This window comes from Pyrgilauda ruficollis, unplaced genomic scaffold, assembly GCF_017590135.1.
Source record: "Pyrgilauda ruficollis isolate IOZ18807 unplaced genomic scaffold, ASM1759013v1 scaffold62, whole genome shotgun sequence".
Classification (NCBI taxonomy): Eukaryota; Metazoa; Chordata; class Aves; order Passeriformes; family Passeridae; genus Pyrgilauda; species Pyrgilauda ruficollis.
This window is the reverse complement of record NW_024527933.1, coordinates 2,035,724-2,063,624: the sequence shown is the minus strand read 5'-3', so window position 1 is coordinate 2,063,624 and position 27,901 is coordinate 2,035,724. Positions and strand designations below refer to the sequence as shown.

At 51.4% G+C, this 27,901-nt stretch overlaps 1 protein-coding gene across 8 annotated transcripts in view; it reads right to left on the bottom strand.

Annotated features, from left to right (window-relative positions):
- Nucleotides 1-27,901, bottom strand: part of LOC121362488 (DAB2 interacting protein) — a 150,799-nt gene that overhangs the window by 22,967 nt on the left and 99,931 nt on the right. For 6 of the 8 annotated variants that reach the window (XM_041484045.1, XM_041484044.1, XM_041484043.1 and 3 more), the window contains 3 exons: nucleotides 13,688-13,841; nucleotides 8,473-8,571; nucleotides 5,765-6,319 (listed from right to left, as the gene is read on the bottom strand). In XM_041484045.1, coding sequence (XP_041339979.1) covers nucleotides 5,765-6,319; nucleotides 8,473-8,571; nucleotides 13,688-13,841 — 808 coding nt within the window. Of the gene's footprint in view, nucleotides 1-5,764; nucleotides 6,320-8,472; nucleotides 8,572-13,687; nucleotides 13,842-19,579; nucleotides 19,751-19,813; nucleotides 20,229-27,901 lie in introns of those variants that run through there. The other 2 variants (XM_041484046.1, XM_041484047.1) reach the window with 2 other exon arrangements.

The window sequence follows — 27,901 nt, the reverse complement described above, 5'->3', positions numbered from 1 at the left end:
AGTTTTACAGCCTCTCTTAGCCAAGTGTTTGCTTTTCCCCCTCTTGTCAGCTGAGCACTGGCTGCTGAGTTCTGGAAACCCAGGGCCAAGTGGGAGCCAGAGTTAATGTGAATTTGGGTGACTTGGGCTGATCTACAGAATTCACTAGAATATAAAACGAGGCAAGATTCCATGGCAGGACTCAACACAAAGCCAGAGAAGATCCCCTGCAAAGCTCTGCTGCTGTTATTATTCCCTATGGAGCATCTGCAGCTCAGCAGCTGGGAAAAGGAGCCCTTGTCTCTGAAGTGGAAAGGAAAGCTGCTAAAGTCCCAGAGAATTCCATTATGGCACAGCACCCAAAGCTGAGGAGCAACACTGCAGAATCTGGCCTCACAACTGAGCAGGGAAGGAGAGGGGAGCCAGGACACCCAGCAGCATCCCAAGGGTCAGGATCCTCCCTGTCCCTGCAGGTCTGGGCTGCAGAGCCATCCAGCCAGGCTGCAGGACCCGGCCCTGGGATGTGCTGGGGGTCAAAATTCCCCCAGGCAGTGTCCTTGGGCGAGTTCCTCTGCAGGGACTGCTCTGGGCAGCTCCATGAGCCCAGGGAAGGGCGCCTCAGCTGCGGGTCACTTCCCATGACATCCTGCCATCCCTGTCCCTGCCACTGGCCAGACCTTCCCTTCCCTCCAGGGAAAAGCCACATCAGCTCTGGATCACACTTCTGCTATCTCTGCCCTAAGTACTCCAGCAGCCAGCACTCAGAAGACACAAATGGAATGCAAATACTTGTGGAATCCCTCCGGGGGCCTCACTCACCCACATACAAGGTCCTGAATAAAATGCAATAACTAAAGCCAATAAAACTCCCTGTTTCTGAGCAGCAGAGATCAGCAGGGGGTTGTTTTCAGTTAGGGCCCCTGGCAATGGCAGAAAATAAGACGCTTTATTTCATTACATCAGAGTCGAGAGGGGAAGGAAGAGGTCTACAGTCAAAATTAAGGGCTGTGGCAGTGTTCTTCAGGCTTGTTCCCATGTTTATTTTAAGGCTTTTTGCTTCAGACTGGACGGATCTGAACCTGTGCGACCCCAGTCGCTGCACATATGCTGATAAAGAAGAGCAATTCATAAATAAATAAATTCAGAGCATGACAGCACAAGGCTGCACTGGTCTCCACTTTGCACATAAAGCAGCCTGTGCTATTCCAAGGCAGCTCCTCCCAGTGTAGGCAGGAGCTGGCAGCCCCAGCCCCGAGGGGTTCCAAGTGCTGGTCCCTGTGCCTGGGGGTGGCAGCGCCTGGCCCTCCAGCTCCTGAGCCCCGGAGGCAGGAGGATGGAGCCAGCTGGGTGCCTGGCAGGGCTGTGGTGGGAGCAGGAACACTGCCAAGCTGTGGAGCTGACAAGAAACACAAGTCTTGTAGGACGTGTCCTGTCCAAATCCAGGAAGGATTCTGCACTTTGCCAGCCCAGGAAGGTCCTCCCAGCCCAGCCTCCCCGGGATGCGTCCAGAGCTGGAGCACGTGGAGTGCCAGGGAGCTGAGGACACCCATGGCCCTGCAGTCCCCGTGGTGGTCACACACCCTCTGGGCTGGAGCTGATCATTCCTGGTATTGTAACTGACTGATGGGCAGATTGACTCTGAAATAATAAGGTTCTCCAAATCACAAGCCTGATTAATAGGATTGACTTAACCTTAAGAGGATTGAATTGATAAAGGTAATAAGATTATTGCTTATTTCAAAGACTAGCTCAGAGTCCAGCTGGGCCCTTATGCAAAGGTGAAAAACACCAGTGGTGGGTAGGGCTGTAGGACTCAGGTGCAGGAGCACTGGGACACACCCATGGGGAGGGAACTGCGGCACAGGAGGCTGAGGAGTAGGGAAAGGAGAGCAGCAGAGGGGCAGCAGCTGGGTCCTGGACAGATGCTGTGAAACCAAGGACCCCAGCCCCAAGTTCTCGACTCTTCCATCACACAGTTCCTCTGAGGATCTGCTCCAGACACTTCTCTGCCAGGAAACAGAGCGATGTTCCCTCCTTCGAACCCTGGAACTCATCCCATGGCACTTTAGGCCTTTTCTAATTCTCCTTGGGAAAAGGTGGTGAATGGCAATGTGAGGGTTAACTCACAGCAATCCGTGTCCATCACCTTGCTCAGGGAAATATTCAAACCTGAGGGATACAACACTACCACACCGAGTGACCTCTCATGTCCCTGCCTGAGCCCAGCAGTCACTTTTCAGCCCTGTGTGGAGCCTGCAGGTCCCAGAGCCCTGACCCAGCCCTGGCTCTGCCCCTGAACCTGGGGTTCCAGCAGATCCACACGGGGGGAGCAGCTACATCTGCTCAGCAAGGCACATCCTCACAGCACAAACAAACAGGGACACATGTTTATTCCTCACTCCATTCCCAACACCATAAATATTTATTTCCAGTGAGCAGCTGGTTAGTTAGAGCTTTGTCTAATGCTGGGTTTGATCTATCAGTGTTCTGGACAAGAGAAGTTTTTTGTATATTTATGGTCATGAACTGAGCTCTGGGAGCTCTAAGCAGCCCTGAAACAAATCTAAGCATGGGAAATATTCGGAAGCATCAGAAGTCCTTTGGGAAGGATTCAGCCACCTACCCACAACCACATCACAGGGCCACACCAAGCCCTGTAAGGCAGAACTGAGCACTCCTGGTAACTCCAGCCCTGGCACCAGAGCTGCTTTATGACTTTGTGTCTTTTGTCTGTGGGTTGCAAAACATGTGAAAACCATTGGGCATCTCCACATCCTTACAGGGAACAAACATTTCATCAGTGCTCTCACTAGGGAAGTGAAAACAGGTAACAAGGGAAAGACTGAGCTGAGAGGCCACATCTCTGCTTCAACCACCAAAAATCCCTCTTCCAGCCTTTCTTGCCATAAGAGACAGGGGACATCTCCGTGTGCCAGGAGCTGATGGATGTCTGTCAGATTTTCCAGCAGGCTGGGACAGCTCCCCCCCTCCCTGAGTGCCTGCACTCAGAACCTTATCAAAACCCTCTTCCCCTCCCCTCCACCCACTGCCTTGGCAGCTGCTCAGGGCTTTCCAGGCGTGCCCCGTGCACACCAACCCAGCGCTGCAGGGATGAAGTTCTTCCCTTTCCCACACAGACATCAAGAGAAGCACAGACTCCAGAGGGGACTCTACTTTCATGCTCCACTTTTTAACCTACTGTGATACAGCTACAGCCCAGGAAGAAGCAGAGATTTAGGGAAAAAATTAACCTACAGCCCTTGTTCCCCTTCCACCTGCAGCCGCAGGCGCCCTGCCCCCCTGGCAGGAGGGACTGTGGGTTTAGCAGCTCCAGGTACCCACACCTGGCTGGCAGGGTAGGTGGGTACCGAGTGTCCCTTGGTACGGGTGGCTGTGGGTAGGGATGGCCCTGCCTCCCCAGGGACACTGGCACCCGGCCGTGTCTGGCACGTGGCACCTCTCCTGCCCACGACAGCCCCGGCCCCATCCCGGCCTCATCAAGGGATTACCCCGTATTTACAGCAAATCGCTGCAGGAAAACACGGCCCGGAACAGCCCAACAGCAATTAGCTGCTAACGAATCTTCCGAGATAATCTACTGGACACTTGTTTCACAGTCCGATCGTAATTGCTGCTTTAGCTCAGCTCCAGCGGCCAAGAGCCACAAAACGCCCTTCATCAGAGAAATCCATCCGTGGCTGCCGTGGCCACGGCCGCAGGGCAGGGGGGATTTTGAAGGTTCGCTGGGAAGGCTCCTGGTGATGCACAAGGATGAGGAAGTCACCGGTCACCAGGGGACAGAGGCCTGGAGAAGGGGGGGTCCCTGCCCTGCTGTCCCTGTACTCAGGGGTCAGGAGCTGGGGAAGCCACGGGGAGCTCTCCTGAGGGGTACTGGGGTGCACCCATATCCCCCAAGCAGGGCTGAGGGGGTGCTTGCTTCTCTCATTCATTATTTTTCTACCTTTCTGCTGCTTTTCCCTCTCCCTGCTTGTCCAGGCCAGGATGCAGCACCTGGTTCCCATGCTCCAATAACTCCTGTTGCTCTGACAGCTCCCCAAACCCTGCACTAATGCTGATGGCAGATGACAGGCAGCAAAAGCAGAAGCTCCATTTTAGGGGAAAAGTCATCAAGTCTGTTTACTGTTTGCTATGTCCCCTGTGTAAAGCCTCTGGGATCTCAAGCACTGATGCAGACACATGTCTGGAAACACACTTGCTCCCTCTGGAGCCTCTCCAGTACTGAGAGGCAGAGGAAAAAGGCTGGAGCAGTGACAACCACTCTCAGCCATGCCCACACATGATCCATGGTGATTAAGACTGGGATGACACTTGAAGCCTTTTGCACCAGAACCGTGTAAAATATGACAGGGTCTTCCATGGCAATGTTATTCCCACAAAGCTCTGGCATTAGAGCTGCAGGAGCCACAGCGAGGGGCAGCAGAGCTCCTGGTGCCAGCACGAGGCGGGGCTGTGCCCAGGAACCAGGGGCTGACAGCTCTGGAGCCCTGGAACAAGGAGTGAGCAGAGACACCAAGCACAGCTCTTGTGCAGCCACAGCGTTACTCCCCACGGGTCCTGCCCTGCACTCCCGGGATCAGGAGGCTTTAACAGGGCTATTTTCTCTGCTGCTGGAGCAGCAGGCCCCCAGCTCCCAATCCTCTCAGCGAGCTTTGCCTGCCTTGAACTAGATCAGGAAGCCAAGCCACTTCTCTGTCCGACAGATGGTAACTAAACCTAATCCACGAGCCCGGCACGGGCCCCGGCAGCTGCCAAGGAAGCAGAGCCTTGTGACTGCCCCTCAGGTGAGGAGCTCATGTTCCTCAGCACTGCAAAAGCTTTGGACATCTTGCCCTTCCCCAGCTCTCCCCTGCAGAGTGCAGGGAGATGGTCACAGAAAAACAGTGATGCTTTAACTCCTGCAGCCCTGACACGGGCACTGCCCGCTGTGGCTGTGCCAGGCCACCAGGGATGGAGGATGCTCTGCAGCAGGGGTCACTGCCTGCCCTGTGTGCTGGGAACCTCAGCAAGGAAGGGCAGTCCAGCTCTGCCCACCCTCCCTGCTCCCTCATGGATCACAACCAGGAGTAACTCCCCCTCTCTGCCTCCTCCTGGCCTGCAGACCTGGCAGGTCATTCCCATCCAGGAAGGAGGCTCAAGGTGGTCCACAAAGGCTGAACTTCCACCATGTGCAAGTCAGTGGCATCAATCTCCAAGGAGCACTGTCATGGGAGCACCCCTAAACCCCCTTCCAAAAGCAGCAGGACAGAGCCTGAAGACCAAGAGCTGATTCAGAGACATGCATGCCTGGAGGCACTTTGGTCTGGAATTCTGGAGAGGCTGCTCCCTCCTGTTCAGCTGCACTGTGCAGGGCGCTCAGCACAGAGGGAGCAGAGCATGGAACCCAGGAATACCCAGCACACACAGGCTGCACAGCTCAGGCCAGCACTGCTTACATTCCATCCTGGAAAACTGCCTTCTTGCTTACTTTCACAACTGTGCCTGTTTATACAGAAAGAGCCTGGCCCCTGAGCCTCCAGAAGGAGAGAAGTGAAGGAAAGTGGCTCAGTTGGTGTCTCGTGGTCCCACCAACCTCTCTGCTAATTAAGCAACTCGTGCTGTGTGTGCTACCAACTTATTTGCAATCAAAAGAAAAACAGAGCACATTAATGATGGCCCCAAGCCCAACTGACGAGTTTCCCCAACCCAACCCCAGAGTCTGCTCTGACGGTGTCTGGGGGGACACTACACATGGCAGAGGGACACTACAGATGGCAGGGGGTCCTACCTTGGCCTTGCCCGTGCTCTGCAGGATGTGCACCAGCGCCGACGCCATCTCCTCCTTGTTCTTCACGCTCAGCGAGGGCTCCAGCACCGAGCACAGCACCATGTAATTGTTGGTGATGTACTCAGCAAACTCCTTGTACATCTCCATGGGAAGGATGCTCATGCTCTGGTAGCGGGATTTGATGCGGATCATGGGCCCTGGGGACTTGCCCTTGCCAGGGTTGGGGCTCACCACTGGGTACCATTTCTCCACGAACTGCCGGCCCGTCACCGAGCTCACGGGGATGTTCACCTGCCCAATGAAGTTGGTCTTGTCCTTCTTCTTCTTCTTGTCAGTCTCTTTGTATAAGTGCACAGTAATGTTTTTGAGCGATGGGAGGTTATTAAATTCAAAGTGCTCCCCCCAAAAGACATTATCAGTTTTCAATTTACAGGTAGTTCGTGCATAAAGAACGTCATCTAGGCATAATTCACACAAGTACTTTTTCTTAGCTGGCAGGTCCTTGGCTTCAATAATCCATAACTTTAACATATTCTCTACCCTTCTGCTGTTGTCCTGAAAAAAAGATGCAAAGAAAGAAAGGTCAATAAAAAACCCCACAAAGCCAAGAACAACAAAACTGGAGATATGAATTAATTATTTCGGATGTGCTAAATGAGCGGAGGCTTAATTACACTTTATTTTAAGGAAATACTGGCTCTCAAGAATTTGCATAATAACACTACTTATGTTAATTTTCCAAAATATCATCGTGCTCTCCATGTCTGTTGGTGCCAATTAATATAAGGAACAAGGAAGATAAAACCCCTCCAAATCATAAATGTACCATTTCCCATTCCCTGCCAGGAGGGCCTCTGAAGAATCCAAAAGAACCTCACTGGTCCTGAATGGTTTGTGCAAAGCAGAAGCTGTTACAGGTATCTCACAGCCTTCTCTGTTTTCAGTAGAGCTGCTTTACAGCAGCACTGAGTTCATGATCTTTCCTGTAACACAGCAACACAAAGGGTCCTGAATGCAAACCCAGGGATCATCACCTCATCCACGTGGGAATGCCACCACCAATGGCAGGGCAAAATCTGTTTGTAAAACCTCACCATATTTTAGGGCAGAAGTCCAGAGCACCCAAGTTAAACACTGAGGGGAATCATGGGAGAAGGTGTCCCATGGGAGAGTCATGACAATTCAGAGACAGAAATCTGCCTTGGGTATCTTTTAAACAATAACAGAGCCAAGAATACTGTGGGTCTTTCAGAGCTCCCTCGTGATGCTGACCTCATCCTGGAAGAGCATCCAGGGGATTTGCTGCAGGAGTCACTCCAAAGATAAAGCACTGGCAGCTGCACCACTGCTGGGATTCTGCAAACCCTGTTTTGTTTGGAAAGCCCTCACTGAAACAGCAGCCACGGCTTACTCTGCTCAGCCCAGGAGTCTGGGCAGGAACACTTCTGCTGGAAGTCCACAATGGGGTACTGTAGGTTCAGGAAGTACACACAGGAACTGCACAAGAACACTGAATTCCTGACAGAAATATCAAGCTGGATACTGAGAGTTTATTGTCTATGAACTCAAACAAAGATGGAAAGTCAGCCATCAGTTACTGCAGGTTTTGAGATGATGGAAACATTTCCAAATGGATTTCCACTCAACACTGCACCTTGAAGCCATAGTGACACGTCCAGCCCCAGCTTGCACTCCCAGGAGTTCTCTCATGCTAAGTGTGACCACACAAACCTTACACAGCCCTGTCAGGTCAGGATCACCAGGAAAAGCCCTGGGAAAGTACTGGAGCAACCAAACTTCACTAAGGAACAGGCTGCCAGAGGCAGAAGGCCACCTCTCCCCTCCACTGCTCACACTCTGATACTACAGGAGATCTTTTATTCTGACATTTGGCACTGTGCTGGGAACAACAAAATCTGAGACTGAGGGCCCCTTCAGAACCCACCAGGCCTGGACTGAATTAGCGTGCACAGCCAGGAGCTCACAGGATCCCATCATTTGTGTCTTCTCTGACCAGCAGAAGAAAACTTGGTTGAGCTCATCAGCTGTGGAAACCTGCATTAGTCCTGACCAATCTTTGCAGCCAACTCCAGCACAGCAGGGAAGAAGCAGCTGTACATTTTATTTTAGGATGTACTTAGTCTTAGTGGGCCATAAAAATGGATATTGGGTGTCCCTGTGTTCTAGTGAAGAGAAGGATTTGTTCCTGTAAATCCCAGGAGATGACTTTGCACCTCAACTGGCTGGAGAAGGGAAAGCTACATTCCACTGTCACCTCTGAAAATGGAATCTGAGCTCCTCCACCACTAAAGCAGACTCTGTGTCAGGAGCTGACACGTGAACTCTTCAGACTGCTCAGCCTTGTGACTTTGCTGGCAGCTACCTGACATCTGTCCCAAGGCTTTGGGAGGTGACAGTCCTATGGAAGTGGCAAGTACCATCAGTAAAAGCAACACTGAAGATTCATCAGGTCTGATCAATTCTCAGCAAGAGCTGAAGCAGCATGTGCTGAAAAGAGAGGGGAAGGAATAACTGGCACTTTTCTGTAAATATAATTGTGGAAGAAAGCAATATGGAAAGAGGCTGACCCGGAGCTCCACTTACTCACTCCAATGACAACACATCCCCTGCTGCTCCCCTGCACTGGGCTATAAAATGTAATAACGAGGAGCTGAACCAGAGCAGAGGCAATTCCTCACGGGCACTACCTTGTTGGGGTGCACGGCACGCCGCAGGTTCTCCATCCATTTATCTCGCTCTGCTGCCGAACGACACGAGAAGCACTTACTTCCTGATGAAGTCGTCACCTACAGGAAAAGGAACAGGATTATGTCTTGACCAGCACACTGCAGAGTGTGGTTGGGAAGAGAGGGGGGCTTAGGGAAGGTGCCACTGGATTTTATTTTTTTTTTTAAGTAAACAGCTTTACCCAAGCATGAAGCAACAACCCCTAAGGCTGGTGGAAAAACAGGACAACTCTGTATGTCACAGAAATAATCAGAAGCAAACTCCAATTACTTCTCCTCTTCCACACCAGAAAACACTAGATAATGGGCCCCATGCATGTGATGCTTTAAACCACCAAGTTCCACAACCGAGAGAGTGCAAATCCTCAGATGAACTAAAGATAAATTGGAACTCTGAGTGGTTACTTGGCATTCCTCCAGGCTCAGCCCAAAGCCTGCGACAGTAACAACCCATTCCTTGTTTCCAGCAGAACACTGGGCTTAAAAAGCCTGCTTTCCCACCTTCCCCCTTGGTGTCCTGTGGCTGCTGGAGCCCTTGCAGTGAAGATGATGGGGACAGGTCTGCACAGCCCACTCCTGGCTGTGGTACAGCTCGTGCCAGCTCATGGCCCAGCCAGGGCACTCAGAGCCCACAGCACCCATCCCCAGCTGGGGAGAACCAGGGGAGCTTCCCAACCTGGACACAGCTGGAAGTGCTGCTGAGCCCTCCTCTCACCTCTCATGCTCCCAGGTCAAGGGATTTTCTGCAGTATTTTTGTGACTTTCTCTGGCCATTGGGAGAATAGCCAGGGTTTAAGAAACACACTCACAGCAGGGACATTTCCACTCATTGCCCCTTATTCCTCATCACATTCCTGCTATCCCAAGGAAACTCAATCCTGCTGAGCCCATGGAAGCACCACTGTCTGGCAGCCCAGAATGACAGGCACCAAATTTCCTTCCTGTGCCCCCACGTCAAGCTTCCTGGGCATCAAAGCCAACAGCTCCCTGCAGCTGCCCTCACACACAGATATTCCCCAAGCTGCCATCTCCTCCACTCCTCCTGACCACCAGGAACGTGGCTCCAGCTCTCTGCCCTTTGCATATCTTTTGCCCAGTAATATTCACCATGTACAGCTCTGCTGGGAGGCTGAATGGACCTGGCTGGTACTTTAAATAACTCCCCTCTGAGCTTCATTTCCGCCAGTCTCAACCTGCAGAGTTATTTGTGAGTGCTTTATCATCTCCCAGTGTTTGTGTTTACACACTGTGCACTGGGTTATCAGCTTCTGGGAGACACAATCTCCTTTAATTTCATGTATCTCCCAGAAGCCCAACCTGTTCTTACAGCAGAGCTGGCACTTGCTAAGATTTGTCATTAGCAAACCTCAATGATAAGTTGAACACATCCTTTCCTTTGAACACAGACCAGGGCAGAATGAGAAGAGGCCTGTTCTGTCTACACAAAAACGCAAAGAATCTTTCAACTCTTGATATTCCAGAGGCTTTCTCCTTCAGACATTCTCCCAGTCCTTGCACACTTTTATACTCTGCCTGTAAAATACATTCTGCTGAGCACAAGCTCTCCTGTAGCTCCAAGAACAGACTCCATACTAGCAGGCACAGCAGTGTGATCTTTCCAGCATCCTTTCATGCTCCAGAGTATTTCCAGCTTCTTCAAAATCTCCCATGACAAACCCCCCCTGCTTCATCTCCTCTCCACTGCTGCTGATGCTCCTGTTAACCTGCATCCCTGAGCCTTCCCACACGGATTTCTGCTGGCACACAGGATTGTCACTGTGTTTTCTTGCCACAATCAAGTAAACACATGCATTATCATGGCCAAATTCCTTATTCAATTTTAAACCAATTATAAGTTAATCTTTTAAAACCTAAAAAACCTGTAACTGTCATACTGAAGTAAGAGAAGAAGAAAGCATGTGTCAGGTATGAAGTATGTCTTGGTCTGATGGGAGCTGAAGATCACATCTACCACGTGTGACCAAAAATGTAATTTCCCCCAAATTTGCAATCAGATCCCAGCTGTGAGTTCTGACTTAAATATCATATGGCATTAATAAGCTTTATGAGATATTAATTAACTTTATAAAGAGAGTATTCTGATCTCATCAAGATCTTGGATATGCTGGAATACTGTTAATGTACAGGACAAACTCAATTAATAAAACTCATTAATTCCTGAAATGTTACTTTTCCTACTAATTATCCCCAGTCCTTGGATGGACAATCTGTCCAGATAAAATCTTGTCTTTTTAAGACAGTCCTAAGGTAGAGGCTGGCTTCACTTGCAGGCATATGCACGGAGGAACAGGGGATGATAACTGAGCACTGGGGGTGTCACTCCACGCCCAGAGGATTTTCCAAGGCTCACTCAGGGCTCAGCTGCACCCCCGGCCCCGCAGCCGCTCCAGGCGTCCCAAGGGCCACGCGAGCCACGGCCAACGTTTGCACAGCTGGATCAAATTCAGTGCTGCTAAATTTAGCTCCACTAAATTCTCCCTTGCTGAGGCAAGGCCAGGATGAGGCAACAGGCTCAGCTGTATTGGAGCAACCACAGTTTGTCTTTCTCTGAGCTGTGTCCAGGGACTGCTCAGGCACGACTGTGCAAGGGGACAAGGTTTGGCTGCCAAGACCTAAGAGAGCCCCTCAGCCCTAATGGCCCCCAAAAACCAGGGCCAGGAATGGGCTCTGGGAGCCTGGGCTCCGAGCCTCTGGTACTGGCTGAGGTGCCCACTGTATATTTAGCACACGCAGCACGTGCAGTGGCACGGGATGATTTGCTGACTGAGGAGTCTTGCAAGGAGAAAGAAGATGATGCTGAGTAATTAAAAAAAAAAAAAAAATCAATGAAGGAAACAAGTAAATACCGACTGCCAAGTACTCAGCAAGTGAGAAAAAAGCAAGTTTCACAAAACTAAGTAAGCAGAAAAAGCCAAAGGCAGCCTGTGGAAAAGCCCTGCCCTGGTGCTGACTGTGCTCCCTGGCAGAGCTGAGGGGAGCACGGCCGAGCACGTCCTAATGCAGGGTGGTGGGGACAGAAGGGAGGAACAATTCCCTGCACCTTCATCCACCAGCTGCCTCCCAAGGAGCCACTTGGTTGTTTTCCACTGCAGATGGCTTTGGCACCTCTCGCTTTTGTCTCTGTCTGGGTGTGCTGCCAGTTCCTCTCCCAAGCCGCTCTCCTCCATCTGCAGCCGTGTCAGATCCTCCCGGCCTGTTCCCCGAGGCTGCTGGGGGCAGGAGCTGTGTCAGGTGAGCACCGATGGCCCCCGGCCAGCTGGGGATGGGAACAGCTCCCAGGCACTGTCCCTGCCCCGCCACCCCAGTGTGGCAGAAGGTGAAGGATTGAGCAAGGCTGGCACTGCCCAGCAGGAGCTTCACTTCCCAGCTGGAGACACCAGCCCTGCCTGTTCCCAACTCATCTCCCGAGGGAACAGGTCCACAACAGCCTCAGGGGGCAGGGATGAGGCACCACCACCAACTGCAGCACCTTCCCCATCCACTGCACAGACAAGACCTCAGCTCCTGTGATCCTGGCAGGGCCTTCTCACCTGGTACTTCTTGAGAGCTGCTTTTCCAGGACATGCCCTGAGCTCCCTGGGTCCCTCAGTGGTACCTGAGTGCTGTGGGCTGCAGTCAGTGCCTGGCCCCAGCTGGGATCCCAGGAGATCTGTAACCTCATTCCAGTGCTGACCTCACTCCCAGCTTCTAGAGGCTCTCAGAAGACACGAGACCAAGGCACTGACACAAAGTGCCATTTAGCTCTCACCTCGGTCCCTCCTGCTGGAGCTTGTTGGTGAGCAGCCACCAGTGACAAATCAATGTTCCTGTTGTTTCCTGGCATTCTTCCTCTCCTCTGCAGGGTTTGCAGAACAGCAATTAACACGTTCTTTTTTTACAGTGTGACTTCTCTTTATCCAACTCACTTAACCCCAAAATTTTCTTCCTCCTTCCAAGTGCACGGCTTGTATAACTTCCCTCTCACTCAACTTTCTACAAGTTCTGTTCATATCCCTTCCTCTCCTCTTGTGGGCTGAACAGAATTGGTAAACAACTCTTATATTATGGATGTCACATCTATTTTCCATCTAGCTTCATTTTATCTTTCTTGAGTGGAATGTAATAGAGGACACATAATTTACAAAACTGTTCCCCTCCTGACCCATTGCACTTGCTCAATTCCACAAAGAATGAACAGCAAGGCAAAATTTATACTTCAGCCAACTACAGAGTTTGTTTTTGAGGCTAGATTTTTGTAAGACTGTTTTCATGCTACCCATTTATATTCTAAGAAATAGATCTTTTAACTCACTCATTTCAAAATGTGCTGATTTCAGTAAAGAAAAATATCTTTATCTTTCCAGTCTGACTCCTCTTGAACACTGACATGTGTTCTCATCCAGCACTGCCCATCCAAGGACAGCCTGCAGCCCCATCACCCCTACAGCACAATCCAAACACAGCTACACCATTTATCTGCTTCTCTGTGTCCAAGCACAAACAGGTGTTACCTGCTCTTGACAGAAACACAAATATCCACTGCCTTATTACTGTAAGAAAACCATTTCCCAGTTCTGTACCCAGCCACTGCCATAAGCAATAATACTTTGCCATCCACAATTCAGGACAAATGATTCCCAAGATATCCTGTACTGAATTACCCAGCTACAGCCTGGGTTGTACGTGCCCTACTCCCTCCTGCTAGCACAGACCTTACCACATGCCATAACAGATGTCAAAGTAATCTGAAATGCTCACAGATTTTTCTATTTACCCAAACAAGGGAAGCTTCAGTTTTCTAGACAAAGTCCTCCACACTCCCACTGACAGCAGCAGGCTGGCTCTGTGACCACATGTAATGTCTCTGGGAACACTGAGTAGGGATTAGCACTTCCCAATATCTGCATGAACATAAACTGTAGGGGCATAAACAAATTCATGCTCTGCTGATACACAGCCCTAAGCAGTGCAGCACCTGTGCCAGCAGCTCTGCTTTACAAGGAGCTCATTGCTCTGATTGTGTGGATATGATCCTCCTTGGAAAGATGGGAGCAATTTTCTGCCTATGAAATGGTCTCTGTGTAGCAATTCTGAGCAACAATGTTTGGGAACAGCCAGGCCCCAGATGCCAGCCCACACCTGGCTCCCCAGGAACAGCCCTGGGATGGCTCCTTACCTCAAAACAGTAGTCTTGTCCCAGGATGCTACTGTGGACTGGCTTGATGACCACTTCCTCCTCCATACTGAGATCCAGAGCCTCAACAGCACTACTGGGACTGAGCAGGGACTCGTGGGAGCGCGATTCTTTCAGCCTCGGCATTAGATGGGATCTGGAGGAAAAACAGCACGGTGTCAGAGGATGCTCTCCTTCCCAGAGAAACCTGTCAGCAACATCTGCTAGCAACAACTGCACAATATTCCTGGGAATGTTCTGGCATGAAATAACCAAGAGCCCTGAAGAGCAAGGCCTGCTACGCTGTCCCATTTGTAATTCTACTCTAAAGGTTCCGTAGCAGGCAGTATGAGCAGTAAAACAATTTTCCCAACTCCGATGCAGTGAGGAGTCAATTCTTTAGAGGTTTGCACACTGTGCGGTCTCTGAACTGAATCAAACTCTAAACAGCCACCACACCTGCTGAGGGAGACTTCCCAGGTGTGGGGTGCTCCTAAATGAGACTTCCCAGGTGTGGGGTGCTATTAAATGAGACTTCCCAGGTGTGGGGTGCTCCTAAACAAGGCTTCCCAGGTGTGGGGTGCTCCTAAACAAGGCTTCCCAGGTGTGGGGTGCAGCAGTGTGGGTGCATTGGAGGCCAGCTGGCCACAGCACCTGCTGCTGACTCAGCAGCACCACCAGGTCCACAGCACCTGGTGCTGAGCTCTGGTGCTGCCAGAAGCTCACCAGAGCACTCACATCTGGATGTGCACTCTGTCACCAACAACCCTTGGGCTCGTGAGCTCTCTCTGATTGTCACACACACATCCCTGGGATGGGGAGAGTTGGAAAATAAGGCTGTGATAGCCCTATTGATTGATCTAAATGCTCTGGAGTCCCACTGGCAGCATTTAGCAGCGGGGAGCCCACAGACAGTGAGCAGAGCACCATTTTTGAGACAGCCAATACAATCAATGGTGCTGTAACTCTTAAAGCAAAACCAGAGAGCTCAAGGGAAAAAAAAAAAAGAGATAGTTAAGTACTCCCAGGGAAAACACAGCAAACCCATGAAGTGGCAAGGGAAAAAATAACTTGAGTGCAAAGGGAGCAGCTGCCTTCTCTATAGCCTGCACCACGTCAGATGTTCCTAGGGCAGAGCTCCGATCCTGGTAACTCTGACCTTTAAAACCTCTGGCAAGCACTTTGGGGGCTCCCAAAGAGACCAAGAGTCCCTGTCTACAAAGGGGTGTGGCACCTTCTCCAAAGGCATGGAAGGACAGCAAGAAGGGGAGTTTGTGATATTCTCAGTGTGCTCTTTCATGAGTCAAACAACAATGCTCCCAGTATACTCCCAGCTTGCTCTGATGTGTGTGTTGGGTTTTGTTGTTCTCCAGAATGAAGCTGACCAAAACAGAGAGAAATGTCAACAGTGCATGCAAAATTCATCGCTTCCAGTGAATCACACACCAGGCTGGATCCAGAAAACAGCCCAAGGAGATTCTCAGATAAACGGCAGCAGCAGATGAACAGGTGCTTCTCTAGATTTGCCATTAAGATTCAGGCCATGCATGAAGCCCCAGGTGATAACAGAACTGCCTGTGGCTGCTTCCCTGCCTGAGCTGCTCCATGGACAGCTCTGAGCGCTGGGGCCACCTCCTCCCCAGGGCCACCCAGCCTGGGGACACGCTGCCAAGGGCTCCAGGACACCCGAGGTGCTCCCTGCACCTACCAGACACCAGCCAGGACCAGCTGTGGTGACACCAGTAAAACATCTGCACAACAGCCACCAGCACAGGGCTTTCTGAGGGGACACCGTGCAGCCCCCAGTGCTGAAAGCCCTGCTGGGGTTGGCACAGTTCTGTGCTGGATCAGAAGCCCTGAGCTCCCAGCAAGGCTCTCCATGCCATTAGCCATTCTCTCAGCTGCCCACTCACCCCACATCTCTGTGGCGAGTAAATTGATCTTTAGGAACCCAGCACTGCCATTTCCCAGTACTTTGTGGCAATTTTACACTATTTTCAGAGAAAAGGGTCCCTATCCTTTTCCTCTGAATGATACTGTAAATGAACTCTAATACAGGCACACAGATCAAGTTACTTCTGGATGCTGAGTGCAGAACTAATACCCAGCAGCTCAGGAACTGACAGTACAGACTTCTCACCCAGCCCAGATAAGCTCAGAATCAAGGCATTTCTGGTAAATCTTATTTCCATATTTTACAGATGAAATTAGAAAAGGTAAATAACCAAGCTGAGACTTGCATTCTTGTGTACAGAAATATAAATACTGATAAAATAAACCACGACTCAGTACATCACTGAGTTGCATCGCCTCATGCTGGCCTAAGAATTTTTTGTAAAAAATTAAAACAAAACAAGTCTACTTTTCATTTAAAATTACTGCAGCTGGATGGCCCCGGGTGGGAGTGCAGATGTGCTATTTGAAGGATTACCAAGGGGGAGTTTCTCAGGACATACTACGCTCTCACCAGATTCAGAAAATGTGTGTTTATATCCCTCCACACTCTGCCGAATGCCTCTGGGGATCCTAAAATGAAGGGGACTTTTTCAGGGAGGATATTTGTCAGGCCCTTGCCTCAGCAGGATCTGCTCCCACGATGTCTCTCCCTCCCTCCTGGCCGCTCGGATCCAGCCCAGGTCAGCAGCAGACACGTTTCTCACCAGATGCTGCTCTGTGCAGGAGGAGCGCTGCAGGTCTCAAACCAGCCCTAAAAACCCAGCATCTGTCTGTGTACCAAGGGCTAAGTGGGGAGATGTCATTAATTAGAGCTGTTGGAAATCTCAGCAGCAGGGATGAGGATCTCTCTGCCAGAGCATCCCTGGCAGGGCAGGATGAGCAGAGCCCCCCTCCCAGGGCTCTGTCCCATTGCCCTGCCTTCAAAGGGCACATGATCCTTTCACTTTAATCCTTGTCCCAGGGCAGAGAGCACTCGTGTCCCTCGGTGACATGGCACTGTGGCAGGAGCCCATTTGCTGGAAAACATTTGCCAGTCCCTGTTGCTGCTCCACAGACTTCCCCTCACACCAGCAGTACGAGAAAGGCCACAAGCTGCTCTCCTGAGCCTGAGAGCAGCACCCACAGCGACAGTGACACCTGAGTCCCTGCAGACCTGTGCTGGCCATCAGCCCCCCGAACAGGCAAACACACCTGGAACACCATCTGCTGACAGTGAGCACACACTTCCAAGATGACAGAGGTACTTTGCTCACATCCATCCCCTACCCTCCCTGTGAAGATGCTGCTTGTGGGGCTGTCTGATCTCTTGCTCCACTAACTCGCTGTGTACTCCAGGTCCTGTCCTGGTTTACGTCAGCTGATCCAATTCCAATCCTACACCTTTGTTTTAATATGCTGGGAACGGCCAGCTGCCCAGAGCCATCTCACAACAGGAACCCTCTTTCCAAACAGCACATTCAGTTCTTTTTGCCAAGGGCCTTTTTTAAAATCTCTTTTTACTTGCCTAAAGTTCAGTTGAAATGAAGGGGGGAGGAAAAAAATCTCATAAAAGACCACATTAGTTCTAAAGAGAAATAACATTACTGCTACCGGCACTGACCTGGCAAGTCCTGCGGAGCAGCAGCCAGTCTCTGGTTATTAAAGAAAGAGCTCTGCTGCCCGAGAGCAATCAGAGAGAATTGTTGTGCTAAATAATAAAAGTCATAAAACATTACCACGTGAAGGGATGTATCCCTTCTGCCTGTGCCCTCCACAGCCACTTGACTGTCACCAAATCCAACCAGGACCACGCAGACTGCAGGGAAGACTTGCAAAACCAAGGATGGAGAAGCAATCCATCCTCTCCTCACCCAACTCCAGGGCTGGGTTTTGAGCAATGGAGGCAGCAAACAGAGCTGCATGGAGGCAACTCTGTCAGTCCTCATTTCAGAGCCTCACCTGCCTGAAACCACCCGTGTGCTGCTCCTGTGGTTTTATGATGAAAACGTTCCTGATTATTTCTGAGAGAGAAACAAACAGAGAACCTGGTGGGTGGCTGCAAAGGGATGGAGCAGACACAAAACTTAACACTGAAACAAAGAGGGGGAAAATTGAAGAGTCTTTCTTAAATCTCCTACTGTTCTGCTCAGAGAACATGAGCAGATTGGGGAATTCTGAAGGAAGTCCAGGCCCTAAGCTGAAGAAGCCCCACTGGCACCAGCTGCAGAGCTGGCAGCGTGCATACTTCCCCAGTGTCAGAAGGATTTGATCTCCCAAATTACATTTGACTCTGTGACACTTCTCCTGGCCAGGAAAGATTCCCCGTGTGTAGCTTTTGAGGCTGACAGTTCTTTCCTGTGCCAGCTGGGGCAGGTTCTCTAGGGCAGCCCTGACCCCCTCCCCTGCCCTCGCCCGCTGCAGGGTCCTCCATGCCCAGGTGCAGCAGAACAGCCCAGCAGATCCACATGCAGCACAGACAGAATCTAAATCTGTCTCCAGCCCGAGGATTAGGGGTTTGTTATGACTGAGAACAAAGTGCACAACTCCAGTAAATTGATTTGCAGCATCAGATGGGAGAAGGATTGTCGCAGATGGGAGTAAATCACCCAGCACGCTCTGCCAGCTCCGGCCGGGAGCTCTGCCCGGTGCCACTGCCCCTCCTGAGCCTCACTGCTGCCAACTCACCCTGGGACTACACCCTGCAGGGCCCAGACTGCTCCGATTTGCTTCCCACTCTCCTCCACAGCAGCTCTCCCCAGGGCTCAGCAGTGCCTGTGTGACCCCCCCGCCGGGGCCAACTTCCCAGTGACCTCCCACCACTGCTGGGAGTTCTCATCCCTTCCTCCCCTGTGCCTCATCCTGCTTCAATGTAACAAATAAATACAAAAGCGATGTTATGGGAATAACCACCACCAACAGCACACAAGAGAACTCGCAGGCTTCCAGAAGATGAAGAATGTTGTTTTTTTCCCGTAGAAGAGGACGTGGGATGAAGTCTCAGCATGCAGCAGCACACCCTTCTCCATGTTCTGCTGCCCTGAACTTTCTCCTGCCGTTCCCCAAACCCCAACTGCTGATCTCTGCCTGGGAAACTCTGCTCAGCAGACTCAGGATGGGAACCTGGCGTTACAGGTTGCCCTCACTAATGCAACACCTTCCCTGAGCAACACAAAGGACGTGTAATTAAACTTATTAATGCCTGCCCTTGTTTTCAGACTGTTCTCAGTTTCAGCAGGATTAATTACATGCAAAAGGACTCTGTCAGCTCATACCAGATTCCAAACGTTGTTTTTGCCAGAGCAAACCTGAAGGATGATTTTAACCTGTGACATTCACCTGAGCATGGGTATTTGTTTAACAACGGGCCACTGCAAAGTTTGTCAGGGGCAGCCTGCAAGCCCAGCACAGGACATCCAGCAAGGACACCGATGGCATCTGTGACGTGCAAGAGAAGAGGGCATTAGGGGGTAAAGGGCATCAGGAGCAGGATGCAAAAGGTGATCAGAAATACACATTAATTTCAATAATCAAAAATGTTTACAAGGAGCCTCTTTCCCATAAGCATAATGGCATCAACATGACACTTTCAACAGAAATGAACACATCAAAAAAAAACCCTTTTATCACATCAGCCTGACCAGTGCCAGATCTGGGAGAGCCTCTTTCCCATAAGCATAATGGCATCAACATGACACTTTCAAGAGAAATGAACACATCAAAAAAATTCCTTTTATCACATCAGCCTGAACAGTGCCAGATCTGGGGACATCCGATGCAAACACCGCCCCGCCGCGGCCCCATTGGCTGCGCTGTAGCTGGGCAGAGCGCCCCGGGCCCGCCGCCCCCGGAGCGCGGGCTCGCCTTGGGGGGCAGCGGGTGCGTTTCGCTCTCCGCCGCGGCCCGGAGTACCCCCGAGCCGCCCAGCAGCGCCCCGTGCCCCGCGGTCCCCGAGCCGCTCACCCCTCGTCTCATGCCGCCTCTCCCGCCCGTCGCCCTCATTCTGTTGTGATAAACCGGGGTACACGCAGCTCTCCGGGAGCCCGAGTCGTGCGGCGGCTGCCCCGGGCACCGCTGGCCCCGCCGCGTCCCCCGGCCCGGCACCGGGAGGGGAGGGACAGCGCCGCCCGCCCGCCTGTCCCTGCCCTCGGCCGCGCACCGCATTCCTTTCCCGTTTCGGAGAGCCGAGTCACTGACCTTTGCAGCAGCGCGATCCACAGCAGGGAGTAGCGCCTGCAGCAGCAGCCGGCGGCCCCTGCGTGAGCCATGGTCCGCACCCCGCACGGAGCGCGCCCGCATCGGCGCGGACTTCACCGGGGGGCTCCGGGCCGGGCTCCCCGGCCGGGTCCGGGGGCGCGGGGCTCAGGCCCGGGCGACCTCACGGAACGCGGGGCCCGGGGCAGCAGGTGAGCGGCAAAGATGTGAGGCAGCGGAGAGGAGACGGAAAGGCTGCGCGGCATGGTCCCACTGTCCCGACTGCCACCATCCTCAGCCAGCCCACGCCGACACGTTCCCAGAGCCAGACTGCTGCTGTCATCCTGGCGTATTCAAATGCCTCCATTACTCATCAAGAACAAAGTAGGACTATCTAGTAAATGAAAAACCACCACATGGCACTGTCCCCTGCCTCTTACTGATGGCTGCTTCCTCTTCCACTTTTCAAAGGCTACTGTCCACGTCTGCAGCAAAGCACAAATCCAGCAGCTCATGCGAGGCAGCTCCGGATCAGCGGAGAAAGCCGACACCTGGGCTGCAAACGCTGGTCAGCTTTGGAGGGGCAAACGCCAACAGCGATAAACATCCCCCAGGTGACAGGAATACTCGAGGTTCCCCCAGAGCACAGGAGAAGGAAGCAGGTCTCAGAGTGGGAGGTCACAGGAGCAAATCCTGCCCGAGGCAGCAGGCGCAAGTCTCGCCTCCTTCAGGGACACACAAGCCGGATTCCCAGGCAGACCATTCCTCCAGCCAGAGCCACCGTGCACGGAACCGACAAACCAGTCAAAATTCGCAGGTTCTCTGCCTAGTTCCCACACTAACTCTGCACAGCCACCCCTACGCGTCTCCTCCTCAGCCAGAGAGGTGGCCATGACCCTCTCACTGCCAAAGCATCCAGAAAACGTGAAGCAGCATTATTACTGGGCTTGGCTAACAAGGAGCACGGTCACCTAAGGCCAGTGGGGTCCCTTCTTCCTTCCAGAGCAAACTGGTCCCCAGCGTGTGCTGGGGACAATGGCACCAGCTCATCAGCCACGCTGGCAGCAGAACACCCCAGTCTCTGCCTGTCCCACCTTCCCTCCTTAGTGGAGGACATGCAGACCCCCATTCCCTTGAAGTCTGCAAACAGCGCTCTGGATTTAGCACATTTTGCCTCATTTTTGCCTCCCCCATTCCCCCCACCAGCAGTTTGAAGTTTTCTCACCCTTTGCTGGCAGATGCCATGCAGAGAGACAAGCTCGCTGTCCTTGATCTGCTTTTCAGGGCTTCTATAAAGTAGGGCACCAGCATCAACCCAGCGTCAGGTTTTTGATACATTGCTGGAGTAGCCAAAAATAATAACAGGCAGCTTCAGTCAATCTTCTCCTTCTCAAACCTGCAGCAGCAGCAGCACGGGGTCCTTTGTGTGGCAGAGCAAAACGACAGTGCCTGCCAGGCTGCGATGCCAGTCAGCAATCCAGGGCCATTCCCGCCTGCCAGCCAGGCTGCCCCGAGTCCCGCTCGTGGCTCCTCACACGGAGCTCTTGCCTTGTGGGGTCCCCTTCCCCAGAGCCATCCGTGTTTTGCTCTCCGTATTTCCTTCAGCAGCTTATCTCTGCGGCTGCTACGAAATGCTAAGGTCAAGTTACAGTTTTACCAACCCTTTTATCTCCCTGGCAAGGCACGAAAACGCAGAACCTGAACTTTGGAACGAGCCTTCGCACCTGCACTGGGTGGAGAGCGGAGCAGACCCAAGGCAGTGGGAGAGGGAGAATTCAGGTTCTCCCTGCAGCCCAGCACTGGAACAGACTCTGTTGCACATTCAGACACTTTACTGGGACACTCTGGAAGGAAGTTCTGAACCCACCAAACCTGTGGCAGCTCCAGCTGACATAAGGACCCTGCACAGCTCTACCTCTGCTACAGCTTCCACATGACAGCAAAGACCAGCAGGACCCAGTGAAAGAGCTCTGTCTGCTGGGAACTGCCCAGTTGAATTCCCCCTGTCCCAAACCTGAAATTCCAGATGGTTGGTCTGTGCAGGACTGGGAAGTGAGCCAGGCATCAGGGGATGAGGTAACATTTGACCTTGTAGCCTGTGGGACTGTTGTGCTGCACATTGATTCTCCACACTCACCTCAGCAAATGACAGCTGTGTTTTCCCCAAGTGACATGGGGAGTGTCACTGTGCCCCTGTCCCACTGATCACTCTGGGGTTGGGCTGGTGTCTTAAACACACAAACCTGTTGGGACACAGATCTGGAATGCACAGGCCATTCCTTGCTCTCTCCCTCTCTGTGGTCTCTGGACTGAACACCTGTCTGGCTCAGGAGATACAGAAAGAAACTAAAACTCTGCAGACCAGGGCCTTGGGGTCTGCTCTGTCCCTGTCCCCAGGGAGTGCCAGGCAGTGAGGAGCCACATTCCACTGACTCAGTGTTCAAACACTGCTGCAGGGAGCATTTACTGCCACCAAGAAGAACTTGCGCATCGAAGTCTCAGCTCATTTTGTCCAAGCCAGGGTTTATCCAGCTTCCTTCCAGCGAGCTCGTAGCTCACTCCTCGTGTGCACAAGGTGTTGTTTCCCTGCAGCCAGCTGTTCCCTCTGTGCAGCAGGTGATACAGAGGTGCATGGCACAGCCAGAGCTGTGACTGCCCCTGCAGTGCTGGCACTGTCCCCAGGCACTGTGTGTGACCTCCACCCCACCCCTTCTCCACATTTACACCTCCTGTTCCTGACAGGATCCCAGCACCACCCACCCTGCTCACTGCTCAACAAATTGTGAAAGGAAAGCCACTGTGCCCAGTCAGGGCAGCTAAAGAGTATTTTTCCATGGGTTATTAGAGGAAGTTTTCCATTCCCAGTTATTATTTGTATTATTTTTAGTCCCCTTTTCTTGGGTCACATTTTCTCCTCTGGTCCCAGCCAGGCCTGGCTGACTCTGTTTCCTTGGCTGGGCAGAGGAGGATGGTCAGAGCTTTGCCTCCAGCCTTTCCACACTCCAGCCGTGTTTGCCTTTCAGAGCTATTAAACCCAGATATCTCTCACTTTTTATTGACTGTGAAGCCACTGCTTTGTGCTTTATGACCACGCTGTCTATCACTGGGAAACAAACAATTTCCTAAGAACCTCAAGGAGTTAGCAATGGAAGGGATTGTGATTACCCACATCTACTCCAAATTTACAGTTGAATTCAAATAGCCACTGATGTCATAAATGCACTTGTTTTCTGAAGTTTGAACAATCCCATATTCCAGCACAATTAACATGATGATACATGGGTTTGCATGGCTGTTACTGATTGCTTCTCCCCCTGCTGCACTGACCCCCAAAGCTGAGCTGCAGTCATGGGGCAGAGTTGACTCGAGCATCCCTGAAAAATGGGGCACTGTTTCAATAGTGTTTATACTGAAAGAATATTTCACTCTGCCTCCATCCCCCTTTCACAGCACCCAGGCATCTGACTGGCCAATTTCTCTTTCTGCTTATAATTAGCTTCACTTTTCTGCTCTCCTGGATAAGCATTAGGCTTTCCTCTAGGAATGTAATCCCAATCCACAGGAAACCTGTCTTTATTGAGATGCCACTCATCTTTTCTGCAGGTTTTATTTAAAACAGAACATTGTTATTAGCAGCAGATTTTTCTAAACCTTTTTGTGAGGTCCCATTCCTGCAAACATCCAATATCATTCCGTGTGATTAGTCTCGCTTCAGAGACACCACTTAACATTCAACCACAATTTGAGCCAAGGCATTTGCAGGAGTCAAGTTTTGAATTTCAAATCAAAACTACAGAGGGGTACCAGTGGCGAATGACTTTGAGACTGACAAACACAAATAGGTGTTTTAGCATCTAAACTACATTTTCCTGTGATTTGTCCTTCTGTCTAACCATACTGGCCTGTATAATGGCTTCAGTTTAATAGGGAAGAGCTGACTTTGGAGGCTGAATGATGTTCAACAAAATGATGTTCTTAAAAAGCAATATCCAAAGAATGCAAAATTTATAATCAGAATAAAGTTGGGAAAATATTTTTTTGCTGAACTTCCCTTAAAGAAAAAAAAGAAGAAAAGCTCAAAGCATTTTAAAGTTTGTTTGTGGTTTTTTAATCCATAGCTGGCACCAGGATATAAAGCTAATTTCTTCCAATTGCTATTTGCCTTTTAGCCAGATAGGTTTTAGTGTCTTCTAGGGATGGATATAAAGCATATCATTCTCATGGGAGCCTTCTTTTCAAATGGATGAGAGGTTCTTTTTCTATGGCCTTTTCTGGGAATGACCCCTTTGTTTCCCCCAGAGCAGAGTGAGGCACAGCTCTGCACCAAACCCAGGTCAGCCCCAGGGATCTCGCTGGACCATCCTGACTCTCCTGGACCATTCCAGACTCCACGAGCAGGGATTAAACTTGGCAGTACTGGGGTGCACTGCATCACTTCTCCAGCTCATTTTTTTAAGTGCAAGTATCATTATTGCATTCTCCATGCAATGCCAAGGGCTGCTACTTCCAGAGCTGATGTAAAAATTGTTATTAAAACTTACAAACTGTGAAAAACTCTTAAAGAAAGTCCAAATCCTGGCACTGCCCTAAATTAAATTACAGCCAGGAGCTGCCAGGGGTACCTGGATAAGCACAGAGCCAAGCGTGCATGCAGTCCTTATCCACAGCCCACACCTGCTGCTCCCTCCTGGAAGTTTCACTAATGAACACAGTGTACAGCCCAGAGGATTTCAGATAAGGGAAAGGTCAGGGTGAAGACTCAGGAATGAAGAACAGATTGAGCGGGGTTCATAAATGAAAACCCCATTTTAAATCTAAAATTAATTTTTTCAATAAATTAGGGCAAGAGAGCTTTCCTCCAGCTCAGACAATGCAGCTTTCCCTGGATATGGACCACTGGCAGCAGGAGGAAGCACGTGTGCTCAAGAATCAATGCTAATACCCTCAAAAATTAATCTCTGAAAATTGCTTCAATGGAATAGAAACGATTTCATATAAATCTCTGCATAGCAAGAGCTGACAGAACATCACAGTGATACCTGGAGTAGGTACAGACTGAAAAAAAACAGGTTTTGTCTTTTCTCACACAGGGTTGGTGTGGTTGCTCTGCCTTTGTGTGCCTCAGTTTCCCCACTGCAGACACAGGCAGGGGTATCAGGGAGTCTGTGAGAGCTGCTGGGGTCTGCTAAGAGCCAGCTGGGGTTGCCCAGGGTGGAGGTGGCTTCCCCAAGATGGAAACACTGCCCATCCCTCTGGAGATGAGAGTCCTGGCTTGGCTTTGAGCACACAGCCAGCACTGCTCTCCCCAGGGAAGGGAGGCCACGGGAGCTGCTGCACTCGGAATGTGTCTGGGAATGGCAATGTCTGTGCTACCTGCAGGACCAAGGCAGCCACGGTGGCAACAAGCTTTGTAGATGTAAATCAGCCCTCAAAAGAGCAGAGTCTCAGCCTGGCTGAATAATGCATTAATTAAAAGAAGACAATGAGCAGAGTGTCAGCTTTGCTGCTGACAATTCACCCGAGGAGCTGCAGCCCCCACTTGGCTCCAGCTGAGCTTCCAGGGGCTCCTGTTGCTCCTGCCCCGAGCACCCAGCCCACAGCTTGGCACAAATCCTGGGAAAGGGACCCAGAGCCTGGCTGCCAGCAAAAGGAGAAGGAGCTGCAGAGCCATTCCTGTAAATGCCAGGCAGTCAGACCCAGTAAATCATCCTGGCCTGAAACACTTTTTATGTTTTTCATGTGGATGTGGAGAATCCTGAATGAGTTCTCCCCATGAATATCTCCACCCTCATCTTCTAAACAAGGGAGCCAGAGGGGAGCTTGACCTAAAGCTTCCCCCTGTGGAAGGGGATGGAGGCAGAAGCAGGGGCAGGTGCGAGCCCCAGTGAAGGAGCTGTACAGTAGAAGCAACTTTCTTTTCTAGCCACGCTATTTTAAAACAATCTAGTTAGACAGATGCAAAGCACTGACACAGATGCACTGAAACTGGTTTGATCCTTGCCTGAACAGGATTAACTTGCCTCAGTTATTAACCAAATTAAACCAGCTCATCATCGTTGCAAAAATGACTTTATTTTACACTCACAGTTGTGCAGAATTTTTGTAGACAGAACCTGGAAGGATTTTCCTTTGTGACGGGTGTCCAAGGTCACCAGAGAGCTCCCCAGAACCCAGCCCAGTCTCAGTTAACTCCCTGAGATAACCTGTGCCTGTCTCACCTGCAATTTTTGTCCATTCTTAATGTCTAAACCTACATTTTAGGCCATTAGCCTGTACTGATCACAGGAAGAGTTGAAACTACTCAGACACACTAAGAGCCTGAGTTGATGTAAAGTAGATTGAGTTAAAATAAACAGAGTTGCACAGACACTTTCCTTTCTGTTGGGGCTCACTCCTGACTCCCAGTCCAGGCTCTGCCTTTTCCACTCACCACCACTGGCATTGCTTTGCAGTTCCCAACTCTGCAGGGTAAAATCTGCAGGGCAGACCCCAAAAATCCTTATTTTACTTTCTTCTGAGAAAATACAAAATGTTTGGATCTGGTTTAGATTTTGTTCTTGTATTTAATTTCTCAAAACACCAATTTCCACAAATATTTTCTCTTCCTCTGACGGAATATAAAACTATCATCCAAGTGGGAAGAGCCAACAATCCCCTCTGCCCTGCTGCCCATGCTCTGAACTGCTGCTATGCCCCTGCACTAAACCACTTTTTCTCATCCTGACAGATGCTAAGCTTAGGTCAAATCCCTGGGAATACGCGGGGCCAGCGTATGTTCTCATAAACAAAACTGCAATCTGCTCCTGAGCTGATGAGGCTGCCCTGGATTTACACCGTGCCTGGAACCATGCACAGCTCCATGGTGGAGCCTGCACAGAATTTCCAGGTGCTGTGGCCAGCAAGGAAGGCAGAGAGGGGAGCAGGGGGGGCTGGCCTGGGTGGGCACAGCCCGGGAATGTCCCATCCCAGAGGCAGGGAGGAGTGTGGCTCACCTCCCTGCAGTGACAGGGGCTGCTCCTCCTGTCCCTGCCTGGCTCCAGGAGAGGGCCTGGCTGCCTTTATCTTCCATTCCAAACTGAAAGCACCGGGTGAGTTTCCAAAAAGAGCAACTGTGCTCTAAACACAGCGAAAAAGCAAAGTCCATCCTGGTCTGAGCAGCCCCAGCTGCTTCCTGCTCCATCACAAACAGCAGCCCTGAGCCTCTGATGTCACCATCCTGCACCAGCAGCATTAAAGCCTAAAATGGCTCCATAAATCAACTGGAGCTGTTTGAAAAGGACGTTCTGCGTGGCCCTGGATTGTACAGTCCTCTCCAGGACAGGACCCCCAGGCACGCCCTGATGTCCCTGTCACAGGGTGGGAGGCAGAGCAGGATTCACCTGGCAGGACACAGGCACAGCTGAACGCCAGGGATTCAGCTGAAGCTCTGAAACAATTTAGGTGAAAGGGGAGCTCATTTCAGCAAGAGCTGTGCCACCTCCCCAGCCAGGAGCCCAGCCAGGAGCTGTCACTGCCCCACAGAGAGGTGTCCCTGCCCTGGGCTGTACCCCATGCAGAAGAGTGGGGTACCCACACTCTGCCCCAGCCAGAGGCCACGTGGGGCTGCCAGGGGGGAATGGCCCTGGGGACCTCACCCAGTGCCACTCCTGTGGTGCTCCCCAGAAGCAGCAGGTCTGCCCTCCCCTGCCCATTTGGTCTCAAGCCCTGAGGCACAAAGCTGCATTTCCTACTACCAGCCCGGTGTCCCTGCTCTGCCCTGCTGTGTTTGCAGCTCCCTGACTCCATCCCCCAGCCCAGGCCAAGGCTGCCAGCTCCAAACCCACACACACACACAGAGTCACAGCCACACAGGGACTGGCAGTGGGCTCCTGGAGCTGGGCACGTGTGCTGTGATTGATTCTGGAGCTGTGCCTGCCCTGCCAGGGCTGGCTGTCCCCAGGAAAGCATCAGCCTGTCAATTCCAGGGACAGAGCCAGCTCCTGGGAGTGACCCACACGGGCTGGGACCGAGCACTGCACAGCCTCCAGTCCTGTCTCACTCACAGGGCACAGTTCAGACTGCTGGGCTCACAGGTGGCACAGGGACAGGCCT